The sequence below is a fragment of the Alosa pseudoharengus genome, unplaced genomic scaffold (assembly GCF_046254945.1).
Source record: "Alosa pseudoharengus isolate Yale_2024_CS ecotype anadromous, Long Island Sound unplaced genomic scaffold, YU_APseudo_1.1 YU_APseudo_1.1_scf_16, whole genome shotgun sequence".
Classification (NCBI taxonomy): Eukaryota; Metazoa; Chordata; class Actinopteri; order Clupeiformes; family Clupeidae; genus Alosa; species Alosa pseudoharengus.
In genome coordinates this window covers 32,784,122-32,800,269 of record NW_027468630.1, presented here as the reverse complement: position 1 = coordinate 32,800,269, position 16,148 = coordinate 32,784,122, and the positions used below count along the sequence as shown (strand labels likewise).

Here is a 16,148-nt window from a genome sequence, read left to right as displayed (position 1 = left end):
GAGTGTGAAAATTATTTGTTTTTGTTCTTGAGGCTGCGGATCTGTATTTGGATTGTTATGTCAAATCGGTATTGATGTGCACCCGAGGCCAAGCTTTTCCTCATAATCACTGACCATCCATTATTTCAGCTTTTCATCATAATCACTGACCCTCCATTATTTCATCTTATGGTATGGGCAGATCAAAGAGGTCCTAAATGACCAGCATCCAAGTTTTGTTTTTGTTTCAATGTGAAGTTTCAGACAGTCACAGGGTGACAGTCAGTTCAGGTAGATTTACTTCAGACACAGAATAAGATGTTCAAGAAATCAAATCAGAGGAAAATGCATATTTGAATTATTTGACACTATTATTGACACACAATATTGCTGTGTTAGAAAATGTTTCTCCATCATTATTTAACAGTCTCCATGTTTCTCAGTAAAATTCTCTGTGCAGCAGTTGTGCTGTCTGACTAGCATACCCACAGATCCAAGTAAGACAAATGCCTTTTGCAGCAGCCATTGTCACCAAAGGCTACATATTTGTTCAAAATATATTCCTACTGAAAAGAGCAGCATTCTGCAGCATATGCCCATATTGCCCAAACATCCTTAACCCATAACGAAAGCTAATGAGAGAAAGTTTGATAGATGATGCTGATTGGCTCAACTGATCATTGATCAGAGAGAGGGTGGGATGGGGTGTTCATTACCAGAAAACAATCTGAACTGTCAACCGGAGACTGCTAATCAACTTTTCCGCTTTGGCCTCTGGGTCACTATTTGGGTGTGTGCGAAACCCTAGCAAGCGGTAGTTTGAACCAGCAGGTTAATCTATAACCATCTCCTGGACATGCAGCAGCCAAATGGGCTTCAGACAAAACTATCAAAAATCAATATGCTTATGCTAATGACCTCGACTGTATTGGGTAGTTGATGAAATTGCATTGTGCGAAACTGCATTGTGCGAAACTATGTGGCCATGCCTTTGGTTACATAATGTAATCATTTTGACAGAGACAAATTATGATCATTATTTTGTGTCTTAAATCAATTCAAGAACATCATAAGCATTTCCTGAATAGTAAATGCTTTAGAGTACTGCTGAAAAATCCCACAATTATTTGGATGCATGATTGCTATGATTGCCGTATGAGCAACCCATCATACCAAATTGGACTTGGGCACAGCAAAAATTCAAAATTCAAAATTCAAAATACAATTTGTGCCATGGCTTCTGTATTGTGTTGACCTGTCTGGACCACTGTAGTATTACAAACATCGATAAGCTATACAAGTCGGTCCCTCATGACTCACGTACACACCCCGAAACTCTTTAGGAAAAAAGGGGATTGATTGAAGGAAGTCTTCTCTTAGGAAAGAATGCTTTCAATAGCTGAGTGTTGTGCAAGGTGACTCATGAGGCACAAACTGGTCAAGCAACTTGAAGACAGACAAGAAGGTGAAGGGATGCCAGAGCTGTTTAGTAGTTAGACAGGTTTTTAGCAAAGTTGTGTAAGTGCCTTCAGAAGAGAAAGGGAGAGGAACAGCATATTATATTCACAGCAAGCATATGTAGGCTACCATTCGCTTCCAGTCTAATAAACATTTGGTTACCAAAGATAATCAAAATAAATGGCTTCAGGCATCTCATGATCACCACTATAGAGTGGGGTTTAGTGCACTTGAGATGAACCAGAACTGCTGCTAAATGAATTGGCTGATATATGTGACACCACATCCACTGTGTTATGTGATTAGTCCACGTTCCAGGCCTGTCCATGCAAAGTAACCATGCTGTCACACAGAGAAATACACACATGCCTTTGTGCAAACACAAAAGAACAAGAGAACAAGGACAGAACATTGATCTTGAGCTCAAATGAGAGAGCCATGATCGAATGGGTAAAAAGACCTCTTCCACAGATCCAGTTCACCCCAGCTCCATCCCCTTCCCTGCGCACTGTTTGTCAAGGCTTGCTCATGCGTGGGTTATGTTGACTCTGTCCCTGACGTTCTCACCGCTCTCTTCGTGGTTCTTGTTAAAGGAAAAAAGAACCCACAGGATTGCAGTGGTGACACTGATACAGCAATTATCTTCACAAATGAATCGTAATTATATTCCAGGTAAATTTGAGGAATTTAAACTATCGCCAGCAGTACATTACTCACGGAACTATTTGTGACAACTGAGCCTCAAATATCAAGCCTAGATCATAATCGACAGTCGAAGTGCAATCCACTGTATCTTCAGTGCTTCTGTTATCTTAACTTTGTGATAAACACAACGCCTACATGTTCATTATACCTCCTAGACCATTGATACATTTAATGGAAATTGCATTACATGGGTGTATAGGTAGTCTAGAATGCTTCAGACTATGGGTGACAGTGAGAGTGCACAAGGGTTATGCATTACAAAGACCTGAGAAACCAATTAATCAACTTGGGCAACGAAGAATGTTCGTCTCTTTAAAATATTAAGAATGCATTAATTCCAATAACAATGTTCAGATAACGAGACAAAATATACGGTATGCGTAACGGAGAATGGTGAGGTTAGTTTGGACACTTCACCTACTATAACATTAATGACTCGCATTTCCCTAGCGCAGACATGAGGAACATGTATAGGATTTGTATTAGTTTGCATACATAGTTGAAAACTGAATTACGGATGCCACAACAGGCACTTGGTTTCTCAAAGCTTAAGGAGAGTAATTCTATAACCCACACTCACCCCATTTCCACGGACTTTTCAAACAGATCTTCACGGAAACGAAAATGCGTATCAAACAACCCGGCAGAATGAAGTCTTCTATGTTATAAACTATTTTCAAAGTCCACTTGACATTAGCTCTTTGTTAAGTCCATACCGAAGATCCACTTCAAGCAAGTAAGCGATTGACAGACTGAAATGTGATAGTCTTTACTCTCATGAACAGAGCTCGGATCTCCCTGGTACGTCTTGCATTCGCCAAGCTCTTTCCATTTGAAGTTTTCAGGCGACGCTCTTTTGGGGATTTTCCTTTGGTAACTGTGGCATTTAGAAATACGGTGACAATACAGTCTTACAGCGTGGCATACATTAACCGAGCGTTGCTAGTGGAATTGTTTTCGATGAGTCCGTTCCCCAATGGGCTTGAATTACAAGTGAGACCTACAGCTACAGCAGCGACACTGAGCGGATTCCACCTGCTCAGAGAAGCCTATCAACCTCCCACATCCTATCTCTTAGGCTATCTCAGTAGCCTACACACACAAACCCCAGGCAAAAACAGGGAAGACTAACGAATAAAGGGGCTAACGCCGGACAATTATGGCATAATGTTAGATTGTGCGAGGAAAAGACCAAGACCAAGACCAATTCTAAAACCTCTAATCTCTTTGCGGTAACAAAAATAAACAATACTTGCGAGGCTTCTTAACGTAGATTTCTGAACTTCAATCTGAAACGATAGCCTGTATGATATAATGTTAACTTACATTTCATCTGTTAGTCCGAAATCTGTTTTCCCATTCAAATCAGATTGCCTCTTCAACAACAACCAGGGTTAACACAATTCTGGATAGCTTATGCTTGATCTGTGCCTACTGCACTGTGTATCCTGAAGTGATGGGTGGGCTGATTGGTCGATTTCAATTGGTAGGCTTGCTATATCAGATGAGTTAGTAGGTAGGCTATGTGAAAGGCTGATTTGGCAGGTGACTTTGACTTTGACAATAAAGAAGAGAACTACTGCAGGAAGTGAGTGCAATTTCCAGATAGTAGGCTATTCCAAATAACCGAGTGAACTGTCGTCTTTTGAGACAGACAAATTAATGTGCACAACCATTATAATATAAACTTTTTACAAATAGTCGATATGCCTTTTCCCTTCCCCAATAGGAGATGCCGCAGGTTGACATAAATGGGCGACAACCCAAACAAAACTTTTTTGAGAAAGGAAACGTTTTCTATCCTTTCATGGTGACACCACTATTATGTGACTATTAGTAAGATAGCAAAAACCAAGGCAACCTGAAAAGTTCATCCTCTGCGTGTTTGCAAGAATGTGGCATGTTATCCTAGTTGAATAACGAATACCCATTCGCTGCGCCAAGCGGAACTACTTGCTCATTTCACCGAACTCTCGGGACTCATTTTGTGATGCACGTGTTTGTGTTCCTGTGGTGTTGATGCTGCGTGATACCAACCCGCTGAACAGATTTGACGTAAGTTTCTTATTCCAAATAAATAAGCAAAATAAATCAATTTCCAAAACTTCATGTTAACACCTTACAGGGGATCTTAGCATCACTGGAAGCGTAAGACACCGTTTGACTTAACTTTGTTCACAGGTTCATCACTATGGCAAATAGAAGCTAACCTAGCCACCATAACATAACATCAGTATAACATTGATCAGTTTTCTTACCGTCTCCTCCCTTAAAAATATGAGCGGCATGTAATATATACCACTTATTATTTTAAAGCTGTATATGAGGCCTACGTGTTTTTTTTTTTTAATATAGTGCAACACAGCTCTAGAATGACGGACAGTTCCGAAACGCTCCAGAAGTATGAGGAACAGTTCGCTTGTAGGTTCACATCACAGGATGAGGAATACCAAAGATACCTTCAGCAGCCTGTGAATCCACCACCAATTGTTGAAGATTGGAGAGGTCGTGGCGCAGGGGGCTTCCAAAGAGGCAGGGATAACCGGTATGCACACTACGTTACATAGATCTATATTGTCTCATTGGCAGACTATATATATATCACAACTGTATTAAGTTAACCTTGCGTCCATATCATAATTTCATACCCATGTAGTGGAAGAGTAAGCCTAGCCTATGCTGATAATAATGCCATGCATCAAGGCTGTGTAGACACTACGTAAATATTGTGCTGCTGTATGTTGCCTTTCATGATATGTTCATATTAGATGAAATGAGAATTTTTACTGGACTTTTGCAGTTATCAAGATCAGAGACCACACAGGGGCCGGGACCGAGGTCGTGGTTGGGGATGGCATGATCAGCGCGGTCCACAGCAGTGGCAGGATCGACGCTGGGGATCAGGAGGACATAATCAAGGTCAACACAACTCCTATAACCAGGGCTACAGTTCAAGCAATCAGAGACGCTATGACCGTTACTGATAGGAGATGATGTTTATTTTTGCTCGGGTGGTGGATGGAGGCTATTTTTCATTATATAGTTTCTTTGAAAGGCAGTATTGGCTTAATCTAGTGAACAGATGATTCCAGTTGTCACCTGTATTCTTAAAACTAAAACAGGTTTTACCCATACAGTTGGGATATATCTGGGATTAAGATCTGCAGAAAATCAAAATGTTCTATTATTGCATTCAGCTGGCCTGGATATCTACCCAAGCACTGAGAATGAAAGTTAAAACAAAATGCAACAAATGTCAGAGATATGTGGTTACAATAAATGTTGCTTTGCTGTCCTATTCCCTTTGGTTGTGAATGAAAATGTAAACTGTCTGTATCACAGTATGAGTAGCCTACAGTACATGACATCTATTAAATGTGGTGGAACCTTCTTCAGGACGTTTGTGTTGTGAAAAAGCTTGCATCTGGTCTTGTTCTGTAAAAGGGACTGTATGGTCCCATTTAAATAACATGCTTTTAAAGTGTTGCTGGTTAAGTGTGACAGTTCTGTTTTTACTTGAAACAAGTTGTGTTGTGTTGTGTTGTGGAAACAGTTCCTGAGGTCATTCAGTATTACCATCAGTCTGTCTTGGTGGGTGTGAGAGAGTGCATCCCTTGGTGTGAGATGTGGGAAACAATCATATGAGGGAATAAAACTCACAGCATGACAGAAGCACCTTAAAAAAAGGTATGACCTTGAAAAAAATCGCCAAACAAGAGTTGATATTGGGGTTATTTTCGCTCATATAAGGCATCATTAATATAGAACAGTACTTTGCATTGAGTGGTGAATCATTGGTAAAAGAAGTTGTGTTGCTGCAAAATGGTTATTATAATATGTGTTAATCAAAGTGCTTTTTAATGAAGCATTCAGGTCGGTTGGATCTTTGCCCAACATCTGTTTTCCACAGCAGTTAATTTAATTAATCACGTGTCCTTATAAGTGCTGTTATGGAATAGTTTCATGTCATCAAATGCTGTCCAGATTGAGTTCATTGAGGGCAACTTGCTTAAAACTCAATGTATTTAGATTTTGTGGTCACAGTTTAAGGTATTTAAAGGTCTACTATTTCCGTCCAGTGAACTGCACAATATCCATTGTATCTGAATAAAGTTAAGGAAAAAAATATATTTTCAGAGACAAAAATACACTGCTGTGAAATGAGTCGGAAATGATTGTGACTTGGGATGTGTGCAAAGCTTTTTTTTTAGAGAGAGAGAGAGAGAGAGTTCCTCCTGGAGGTGAATGTGTTAACTGCTCTCCCTGGTTCAGGCGCCTATGCAGTATAATCAGCTGTGCAGGCAGGGAGACTGGGCTGGGGACTGGGGACTGGGGAGCGCTCACAGCAGCCATGCTGCTGTCATCATAATCAGTTCACATTAAGCTAACTTTGCTCAAGACGTCAGCATCCCCTAGCAAACACACACACACACCCCATTGTGATGCTCACTGTTAAAGCGTGAGCCATATAGAGCACCAAGTCATTGATGCAAATGCTGAAATTTTGTCCAAAGCTGCATGACCTTCCTATTCACTGACCCTCTATATTGTCTCTGGCGCAGGAACGTTTGACAGCAAGAAATATAACCCAAACTGTTTTTTTACTTACCGGTATGTATTAAAATACATATAAAAAAAATTGTGTTTTTATGTGTCTGTGCATGCGCATACATTTTGCTTTTCAACAGTTTTCAAATATTTTTTCTATTTTTTTTTAACTGTTCGAGCTGTGATTGTGGTGGTTGGGGGGGTCGGGGAGAGCATGTGCCTCTGAGAGAGCCATTCATGTGTCAGGACTCGGCTTGTGTGTTTGTTGGGATGCAATGTGACAGGACTGGAGACTTGTGCTGGCGGCCCTGTCTTACACACTCAGCCACTGCACAAGGGCACACACACAAGCATGAGTGCACCCTCTCTCTCCTACACACACACACACACACACAGAGTTCCCTGCAGCACACAGCGACCTACATCTGGTGTTAGTGGGCGTAGAGATTGAGGGTGGGCCACTGCAGTCTTCATGGGGGCAGCTGAGCATGAAAATGTTGCCTTGCACATTAGACGGCTACACATGTGACCAGGCCTAACTCGGCAGCAGCCCACTGAATGAAGCCTTTATTCAAATACACGTGGCTCGGAGAGGATCTCTCTCCACGGCTGGCTGGAGGGTCAAATCCTCACCTGAGCTGTCCACGTGCAAATCAAAGGATGACACAAAATGCCCTTGACTCCTTCCTGGTCGCTGCCTGAGAGTGTAGCTGCCCTTACGTGAACGGTGGCTGTTACGTAAGCATTCAGCACCACATCTGCAAACTTCCTAATTTCGCTGATTATGTCTGGGGCAGAGATAGTGACAGCTTTGGTTGTGTGCTAATGTAAGTTTGCTTTATCTCTGTGAAGCGAGCATCCAGTTCTGCCCTGATGTCCTTTTGAGTAGGAAGTAATATGTTTGTGTCTGCCTTTTCTTCCATTCTATTCTATTTTTATCCTCCAAAGCAACACTTTCTCCCTCAGGCGAGGGGTTTGCATGTCAAGTATATTCCTGACAAAATGCAAGAATGATTCATCTCATGAGAAAATGGATGCTTGTGAATATGAGATTAAGGAATGGAATTTTTCATGAAAAGATGTGCATTCATGATGTAGCGTGTTTTCATTTATAAATCTTTAAGACCAGATCATTGACAGCATTGAAATTTGGATATGTTGGACACATAGACTACTGAACAATGGTTCTGAGTACTTTTTGCATATGCAAACTTTGTACCATGCTATAATCCATGAAACTAGACTGGAATGACAATAAGGTGGCTTATTATGAGTATTCCAACTGAAACACATCTGTTGGTCACTGTCTGGGTCCAGTCAGTGATATTCACAGGGATTTCTTCATGATGTTGCTAATACCAGTATTTGTAAAGGTGCTATACAAATAAAGATTATTATTATTGTTACTGATCTAGACCACCTGTCAAAAACAATCATGTGTTGTGTGAATCTATGTAGGATGTTTTTGAACTTTTGTGATTTCTAAACGCTTGCATTCTAAAGGTTTGGGCTACATAAGACACTCAGCAAAATTATATAGGTGTGAATAGGTGCAAATACTCATGCATCACTTTTGAAAAAGGACTAAAAAGACCTACTAAAGTAGAAAACAACAAATTGAAAGACTCTTGGTTTCATTGCCTCATTAGTGAAAAGAATGTCTATACTATATGGGGCTTACTGTAAATTAGATTACTGTGGATTAGATGAGATATGTCCTGATTACTTGGTCAGATTTCTTGGTGCATATAGGAGTGTCATAAGTACTAGCATAGCCTAGAACCTGGCATCATTACCATGCAAACAGTGGTTATGCAACCACATCCAGCTGGCAAAAGCAACAAAAAGAGGAAAGCAGAAATGGACCCGCTTGCAGTTATTTGTTCCAGGTATGTGTGTGTGTGTGTGTGTGTGTGTGTTTGCCTGTGATTGATAGAGGGGGGTGAACAGGCCAGTGGCAAAATGCTACTCCACCATCCATGAATGCTAGAGGTTTCTGGTTGGTGAACTATGTGTGCAGAAGGTTATTATACACATGAGTAAGTACGACAGCAGCAGCACTTTCAGACATGATGAGGGGACTCTTTAAAGTAAATGGGATTACATAAGACTGTAAACATGGGCACAGTTTAGGAAAACATCTGCCAATTTTTGTCTCTAATAACTTTACTACGTAAATAACATGTCCATATGATGCCAATTACTGCAAATGAAATCTTGTTGCTGTGCCACTTGGTTTATATAAGAATTCAGCAGTCAGATGATGTCTCCAAGATTCCTGCTGCCCTTTGTAGCAGACTTTGCAGCACACTTGGAAGTAGTTTGCTACAGCACACAGACATCGCTGCTGAGTTGGAGGAGAGAACCAAGGCCAGCCAGTGCTGCGCATCCCTCTGCCTGCGTGGGTGGGTGGGGAGGCAGAGGAGGAAGAGACGAGCCTTGCAACCCTGCCTTCCCACTCTCAGCCAGTCATCTGTGGGCAGGCAGGGGCTTTCAGATGTTGTCCTAACACACACGCGGTTGGAGTTCCACTGCAGGGCCGTGTTTATCCGTCTCCTCGGGAGGGGAGATACGCAGTAATGAGTTTGAAGAATCACAGCACACACAATGATTCCGAATGTGTCAACAGCAACCTCAGCAAGTGGTCAATGGTCTGTCCCATTTCTGATTGCATGATTAATGGAGGGCACCATTTTTTTTACAGAAAAAAAATCAGACATTGTGGCTGATTACTTAAAAACTGTTTGTCAGCATAAACATTTGTGTTCCTCCAATCAAATCAGCTGCCTTTTGGTGGCATTCAGTTCAAGCCAATCACAATGGATCCAACATGCTCAGCTGAGCTTAATTAAAAGGAAATATTTATTTTAGTTATGAATCATTCGTTGGGGAATTATGTTGATTGTGCTGTATTGGGCAACAAGGACAACACAATTCTTGCTACCCATGTAAATATGAGGCTGTCAGCTGAGAGTTCTAAATGGGCTTTTAGAGTATTGGTACAACACTCTAGAGCAGTGAGAGCAGTGCTATGCAGATACAGGGTTGTAGGGGGATATGTGGAGAGAGAATTTTCTCAGCCCACGCAGTATCAATGTGACAAGACAAGCTCAGCAAAAAAAGCCCTGTGCAGTAGCTTCTCAAAAGGTGCACAGAATAGGATTCATGTTGCTACAACAAAATGTCATACCTGTTTCTTGTTTGAAGACATTATATAATCTGTAAGACATCATTAGTGACAGCATGATGAGAAGTCTGCATAATGACACAAGGTCAGCCATTTCTGAGGTTAGTCATCTTTCACTGTTCACAGGCCGTTAAGGGTGATTGCATGAACCACAGATTTGAGTAATTTATTCTTCATATGAACTTTGCCTAATAAAAACTGAAATATTCCAAAGATTCTATGATGGGCACTTATATGCATACTCAGATAATATGTAGAGAAATTACTGAGTATTCAGGTAAACATGGCATGCTCCTTTAATAGACATTTCAATAGATCTCTCTTGAGTAATGTGTGTCTTGTTTAATCACATCCCTCTGAACATCATTTTTTTCCCATTTTGGCTAGACATCCAGCTCAAATTAAATGTTCCATTCAAAGGCTTCTCAGTCGGTTTATGGCCAAAAATCTTGCCATGGAAACGGGTGTTTTAATTAATTTTCTGAGTCATTTTAATCAGATTCCTTTGTTGCTGGCTGATGTTATTGACAGAGCTGCAGTATTGTGCTGTGCCACTGAGCAAGTCCTAACATTTAAAGAGATGACATAAGCAATGAAATTAACTTTTAAGAAAATATAGTTCTGTTCCTATTGTTCGGCTTTAGGGTTTGATGCATTTACCCCAGACAAATTGTAACTACATATTCTGATATCTCTATCCTTGGTTACATTTTGGAGCCAACATTGTAATTTAGTTTTCAGTGCTATTGTGTTAAACCTCCTTCCACAATTCAATGCAACATATTAATAACTCATCTAGTGAGACTGTGCGATTTGGAGTGAGTTTGACTCACTAATGAGATGACTCTCCACTCAGTGCAATTTCACATTTTGTGTGCTTGTCCCTTTAGCCCTGAAGAAACTGATGAATATGAAAGACTCAGTGCACAGGCATGCAAGGAGAGGAGTTCAACTCCAATCACTAAGGACCTGAAACCAATGAGACAGATAATGGAGGCGCCTGTTCACAAGGCAGTGGCGTCAGTGGCCCACTACTGCCTCCTAGCCAAGGAACAAGGAAGTGGCAGGAATTAGTTTAACTTCGGTTAAATCAGTGTGAACTCTTTTGATCCTGAATTTTTTGAAGCCTTGAAAATATGTACTGAGGCTCAAGTGGATCAACTTGACAGAATGATACTGTCTTTGCCCCTAAACCAGAGCTGAATTTCATAAGGGAATAAAAAAAATCTAATTTCATAAGGGAATAAAAAACAATCTAATTAGCTGAACCACACTGTATTTTACTGTCAGGAAATTGATGTTTGTGATTTGTATGGTTGTTTAACCAAGTATTTATGTGAATAGGTAATACTACATTTTAGTGCTATGGCTTTTAGAGTTCTTTTGAATTCAGAGTAAATTACTTAAAATCTTTTGCTACATGAACCATAGGCTGAAACATGCTTTCTGTTATGTAAAATTGTGGCTATATGTGTGTCAGTGCTGTTTAATGATCTTAATTTTGTAAATTCTGTATTTGATATCCTTTTAAAGAAACGAATCCTCCACCATTGGACTTATAGATATGTTCATGATGTGAATGTGACTGATTTAAGACTATAGATATATGATACAACACAAACATCTCACTTTGATCATGTTACAGCTCTTATATTTTTCTGGAGATGTGATTTAACAATATGCAATATTATTCACTGAAACAGCACTCCCTTTTGAAAAATACCTGTCATCAATGGTGCAAAATCACTGACTGCAAATGAAATTATTTTAATGGCATGTCTAAAAATATACCTTCTTCTCTGTAAGGTAAATAACAAGCAAGGGTTTCTGTGTGTCCCTTAACTCTAGTGATGACATGTCCCGCAAATCTATACAAAATAACAATCTCAACACGTCAAGTTGGCAAACATTCATCTCTGTGCAGATATCCAGTAACACAATGTATAGATATATTTTCAATGCGCGTTGCTTTAGGAAACTAGAATGCAAATTAGCATTGCAGCTGGTGTTAGATGGAGAGGGGCTTTGGCATCCCTCCTGGGCGATGCTGACGCGCGAATCATTAAAGGTGAGATGTGACCTCTGGGACGTGCACACGCGCCAGTGTTGTGAGATGTTTCCACGTGCAATGATGCTGGTAGCCCCAAGAGGCAAGCGCAGTGGAAGCGCCCCCAACAGCCAAGATCGGCCCCTTGGGGCGAGAGTCTGCGACGGTACATGACTGTTCCATCATCACGCAGTCGTGACTCTTGGGCGATGTTTAGTGCTTGCGGTTTAAGTGTAGAAGATAATTTCAGGGATCTGTCCGTCCTCTATGGAGGTGCCATTGTTATTGCCGGGGGAACTGCAGAAGAAAAATGTCGTCTTGGTCCCTGTACCTGACTCATGAGTCACTTTCTTAAGTCCTTTTGTTCCATAATGGGAATCAGGCCCCTGAATATCACAGATAAAAGACACAACATAAAGATATAATTTGATGTGCAAGATTACAAATTAATTACTTAGAGACTACAAAACATGATCTAATAATTGTCTGTGCATCAGTAGTCTCACCTTTAGAGTTGCACATGCAGTGTAGCTAACATTAGGTAAAATTTCAATGGGCTCTTTGAACATGACTCTAAATGTGGTAGCTGTTCCATCACAGCTAAATCCTGTGTCATTCTGTCCGAGCATGTGATTCCGGTCACTCTCCATGATCTGTTTAAAAGGAAGTGATTCAGGACAGTGAGTGACCATGTACCATTTCTATATAGAACTCATTTGTCTGTGATAAAGATTCACGCTACATACAGGATGTTTCATAATCATATACACTTAAACTGCAAAGTCATTCATATTTAAAATGGGGCAAAAGTGACAAAAAATGCTAAGATGATATCAAGCTGTTGCAATGCAATAACTGTAAGCATACAGACAAAAGAGCAGCTCCCAGATCAGATTCTCACCTGTATGTTGACTTGGTAATCTGTTGGCCCATGTATTGATCCGTACAAACCAAACCCCACTACTGATATTCGTCTATTAACATTAAACCTGTGGTGAACAGAGACATAGCTGTTAGAACTATTGTATAATCTACCAACACCCCCCTCCCCCCAACACACACCCACCTAGCCAATACAGTAGGCAAACATGCAGTATTGAAGGACTGAAAACTTAACTAGTAGAAAGCTCTACTGCAACTGAATAGATCGTAGGCATGTAGTAAACCCACCTGATTCGGTCACTGGTTCCACTGTATCCCCAGCGACTCTCAACCTGCTGGAACCTATTAATGCTGCATTCCTTGCCCCTGAGACAGCACCTTGGTCTGTCGATGTAGTCGACGCGGGGTTTGGGGTTTACTGTAAAGTGTAAAAAGAGATTTACCACCTCCCGATCGCACATTATCCCAGACTGGGCAGGCCCTGTTGCACAAGAAAGAATATCAAACTGGGTTTCTATGGTTGGTTGTCTCAGGATACAGATTACACAGCCACAGCAGAGGTAACACAAGGTCACAATGCTGCAGTAGTTGTACATGATGTTTATTTATCAAATATGTGGTTGCAAAGTTAGTTCAGCCACAAAATCACCATCGCTTTGTTCAATCAAGTAGAGGAAAATACAGTAATGAAAAACATGTTTATGGCCATGTAGCATTATCAGCCATCTGCAGTGTGAGCTTTCTTTTAATGAGATCTACAGACAAATGAACTGGAGCTGATGGCCTGGCCTACGGAAGGAAGCTAAAGGCTGTTTGGTCTTCGTGACTGTAGCAGATGGCTCGGTTTCACACAGACCATAAACATGTTTGAAGGTGACAAGGATGATAAGGAGCACATATGTGGATTCAATCTGGGTTTGAACAGCCTCATCATATTTAAATAGAGCTGAACAGGGTTCCGGTCATAATTACAAAAGACCACTTGCTACTATCAGTTACATATATTCAAACAAATGGAAGGATTATTTCTAAAATGTATGGGGAGAGTTCACAACACAGTCATATTTGGACATTCACTATCTATGCAGTACCAATTAATTAAGTAATTAATTGAGAGCAAGAAATAAAAACACCACCACCACACTCTGTTGTCATTACGCAGGCATCATACAAGCAGTGGAGAATAACAAACAGCTTAGTGCATTGGAACACATAGGAAACATGGAGAAAATGTATTGCCCATAACCAGGAGTATTTGTCCATACCTGCCGCAAACTCCTCCACAGTCATGAGAGGGAAGCGAATGAGGGAGAGAGCTTTGCCCAGAACCTTCTGTTTGTTCTCCGAGGTGAGTGGCAGCTGCTGCCTGTGGCACTCGGCGTCGGCCCAGCGGACCACGGCGCCGAACAGCCGGTTCTCCCGGATGCCCAGTGTGTCTCTCTCCAGTACCGCACACAATGTGTCTGCACAATGAGTACAGGTGAGCCCACATGAAATGCAGAGACACAGACAATCCAATGAAATCATTCAATTCACTGGAGTGAAGTCAATTTGAACGGAGCAATATGTACATAGCTGATATTGAGTGGATGGTGACACAGGGAATAAACGTGACTCTCACCTAAATCGATGTCAGTGAATCCCTCTGCATTTACGGCATCAGCAGTGCTTTTATCTATGGTATCCAAGCAAAGACTGGCAAGTTGAGGTTCATCAAATAATCTGGCCTGTAATAACAACAATTATTATATGAAAGGTTTCTCTAAAAGAAAGACAATACGTTGATTATCTGAATACAAAAACTTTTTAAAAAACTTCCCCTCCATAATGTATGCACTATGAATTATGTGTGTGTGTGATGTATTGTTCCAGTTACTAGGTCTACCACCACAGTAATTGCAGACAACCTTTTCCACTTCTCCTAAGGTGTTTGATCATAGTACACGACTGTCAACTTCAAACACGTTTTAATTTATGGGGATACATCATTCTTACCTGAGTGAGAAGCATAAAGGCATTGTCAGCCCTGAGGTGTTTGGTAAGAAACTCGACACAATGTGCCTCTAAAGCAGGAACAGCATACTTTTTGGCTGTATAGAGCGTGGTCATGACAGTCTCTGGTCCAATGTGGACCTCGTCGGAGTACAGAAACCTTTACAAACACAAATAACATCATTGGAAGAACATGGCAAGTAATGAAATGTTATGACATATTAGGACAAAACAGGAGAAACTGAAGAAACTTTCCCAGATATGGCACAATGGGTTAGTAGTCCAATCCAATCAGTGGACTGTTAGGGATAACTTCTACACACACTCACGTTTGCTTTTTCAAGTACTGCCCACTGATAACACTTGATTTGGACTTTCAGTTATACTTCCGGTTAGCTACGGAAGTTCCAATTACTGTGAACTGTCTGCGCTGAGTCATGTGTATGGTTATTGTCGCTCTTGTGTAGCAGACTTCTAATTCTAAATGTGTACGTTTCTTAACCGAGGCTCCAAACACAATCACGAATAAAACAAAGCAGAAGGCTTTGAATCGTAAGTATAACGCCGTAAAGAGTCGTAAAAACAATACCATTGTGACTGAACATGCAACTTGCAATAACCATAACGCCAAATCACGGCAGCGCAATTTACCTTAATAAAGCGAGAAATGCTGCTGGTTCGACATCAGGTAGCTCAATTTCAGTAGATGTTGTAGCCATACCACCATTGAACATGGCGTCAAATACGGCACTTCCAGCAGCCAACACGAATTTATGAGATGGGATTCTCTGAGCCTGTCTACCCTTGCCCACAACAAACCTTACATCACTAAGCAGCTCGTTATTGAAAAGGAATGCAAATCGTTCTTTGACTGAGCTCTTTGTAGCTTGCCAGTTGTAGACAGGCTCTCTGTGTAGGCCCACTGACGGCGGAGGAGTCGGCGCAGGGATTCCTGCGACTGCAAAATTAGAGACTGCTGCGTTCCTTCCCGCGCCAGACTGGCTAAAATTGAAAGCTTGTCCTTCGGCTCTGGGTGCTGCTTCACCGCCGCCCGTAGCCATGTTATGTTTACGGGTTACGTCAGCTTATCAACCGAGCGTCCGAAATATCAACGAAACATTTTCGACTGCTCTTTCGTGTCCACAGACATGGCCTGGCATCGCTGTTTACAACTTGCGTGCTTTCTAGATCATCATTGCGACGATTCTGACGACGACGATAATTAAGCCACACCTCCCTCCCCTTTCCGGCCAAGTTCTCAAGTTCTTGCTCTCAGTAGGCTATGAACCTATGACCGCAAGAGGGCGGTACCAGACTGTTGAACAAATCATGGGTAGACGATGCCTATCG

At 41.2% G+C, this 16,148-nt stretch overlaps 2 protein-coding genes across 4 annotated transcripts in view; both read right to left on the bottom strand.

Annotated features, from left to right (window-relative positions):
- The window catches only part of homer2 (homer scaffold protein 2), a 28,811-nt gene extending 25,207 nt beyond the window's left edge, over positions 1-3,604 (bottom strand). The window contains exon 1 of one of the 2 annotated variants that reach the window (XM_076287751.1): positions 3,469-3,604. In XM_076287751.1, the coding sequence (XP_076143866.1) occupies positions 3,469-3,470 (2 nt within the window). In that variant the 5' untranslated portion in view covers positions 3,471-3,604. Of the gene's footprint in view, positions 1-2,722; positions 3,186-3,468 lie in introns of those variants that run through there. The other variant, XM_076287750.1, reaches the window with a different exon arrangement.
- An 8,024-nt stretch (positions 3,605-11,628) lies between these two features.
- Positions 11,629-16,009, bottom strand: LOC143125918 (BTB/POZ domain-containing protein 1-like). 2 transcript variants are annotated; one of them, XM_076287748.1, is made up of 8 exons: positions 15,450-16,009; positions 14,802-14,958; positions 14,428-14,533; positions 14,072-14,269; positions 13,095-13,287; positions 12,826-12,913; positions 12,431-12,577; positions 11,629-12,310 (listed from the first exon to the last, which is right to left on the bottom strand). In XM_076287748.1, the coding sequence occupies exons 1-8, from the start codon at positions 15,857-15,859 to the stop codon at positions 12,152-12,154; spliced, it is 1,458 nt and encodes a 485-aa protein (XP_076143863.1). In that variant the 5' UTR covers positions 15,860-16,009; the 3' UTR covers positions 11,629-12,151. The 2 variants fall into 2 exon arrangements, with proteins under 2 accessions (XP_076143863.1, XP_076143864.1); XM_076287749.1 differs by having other exon boundaries at positions 13,095-13,224.
- Positions 16,010-16,148: the final 139 nt, after the last annotated feature.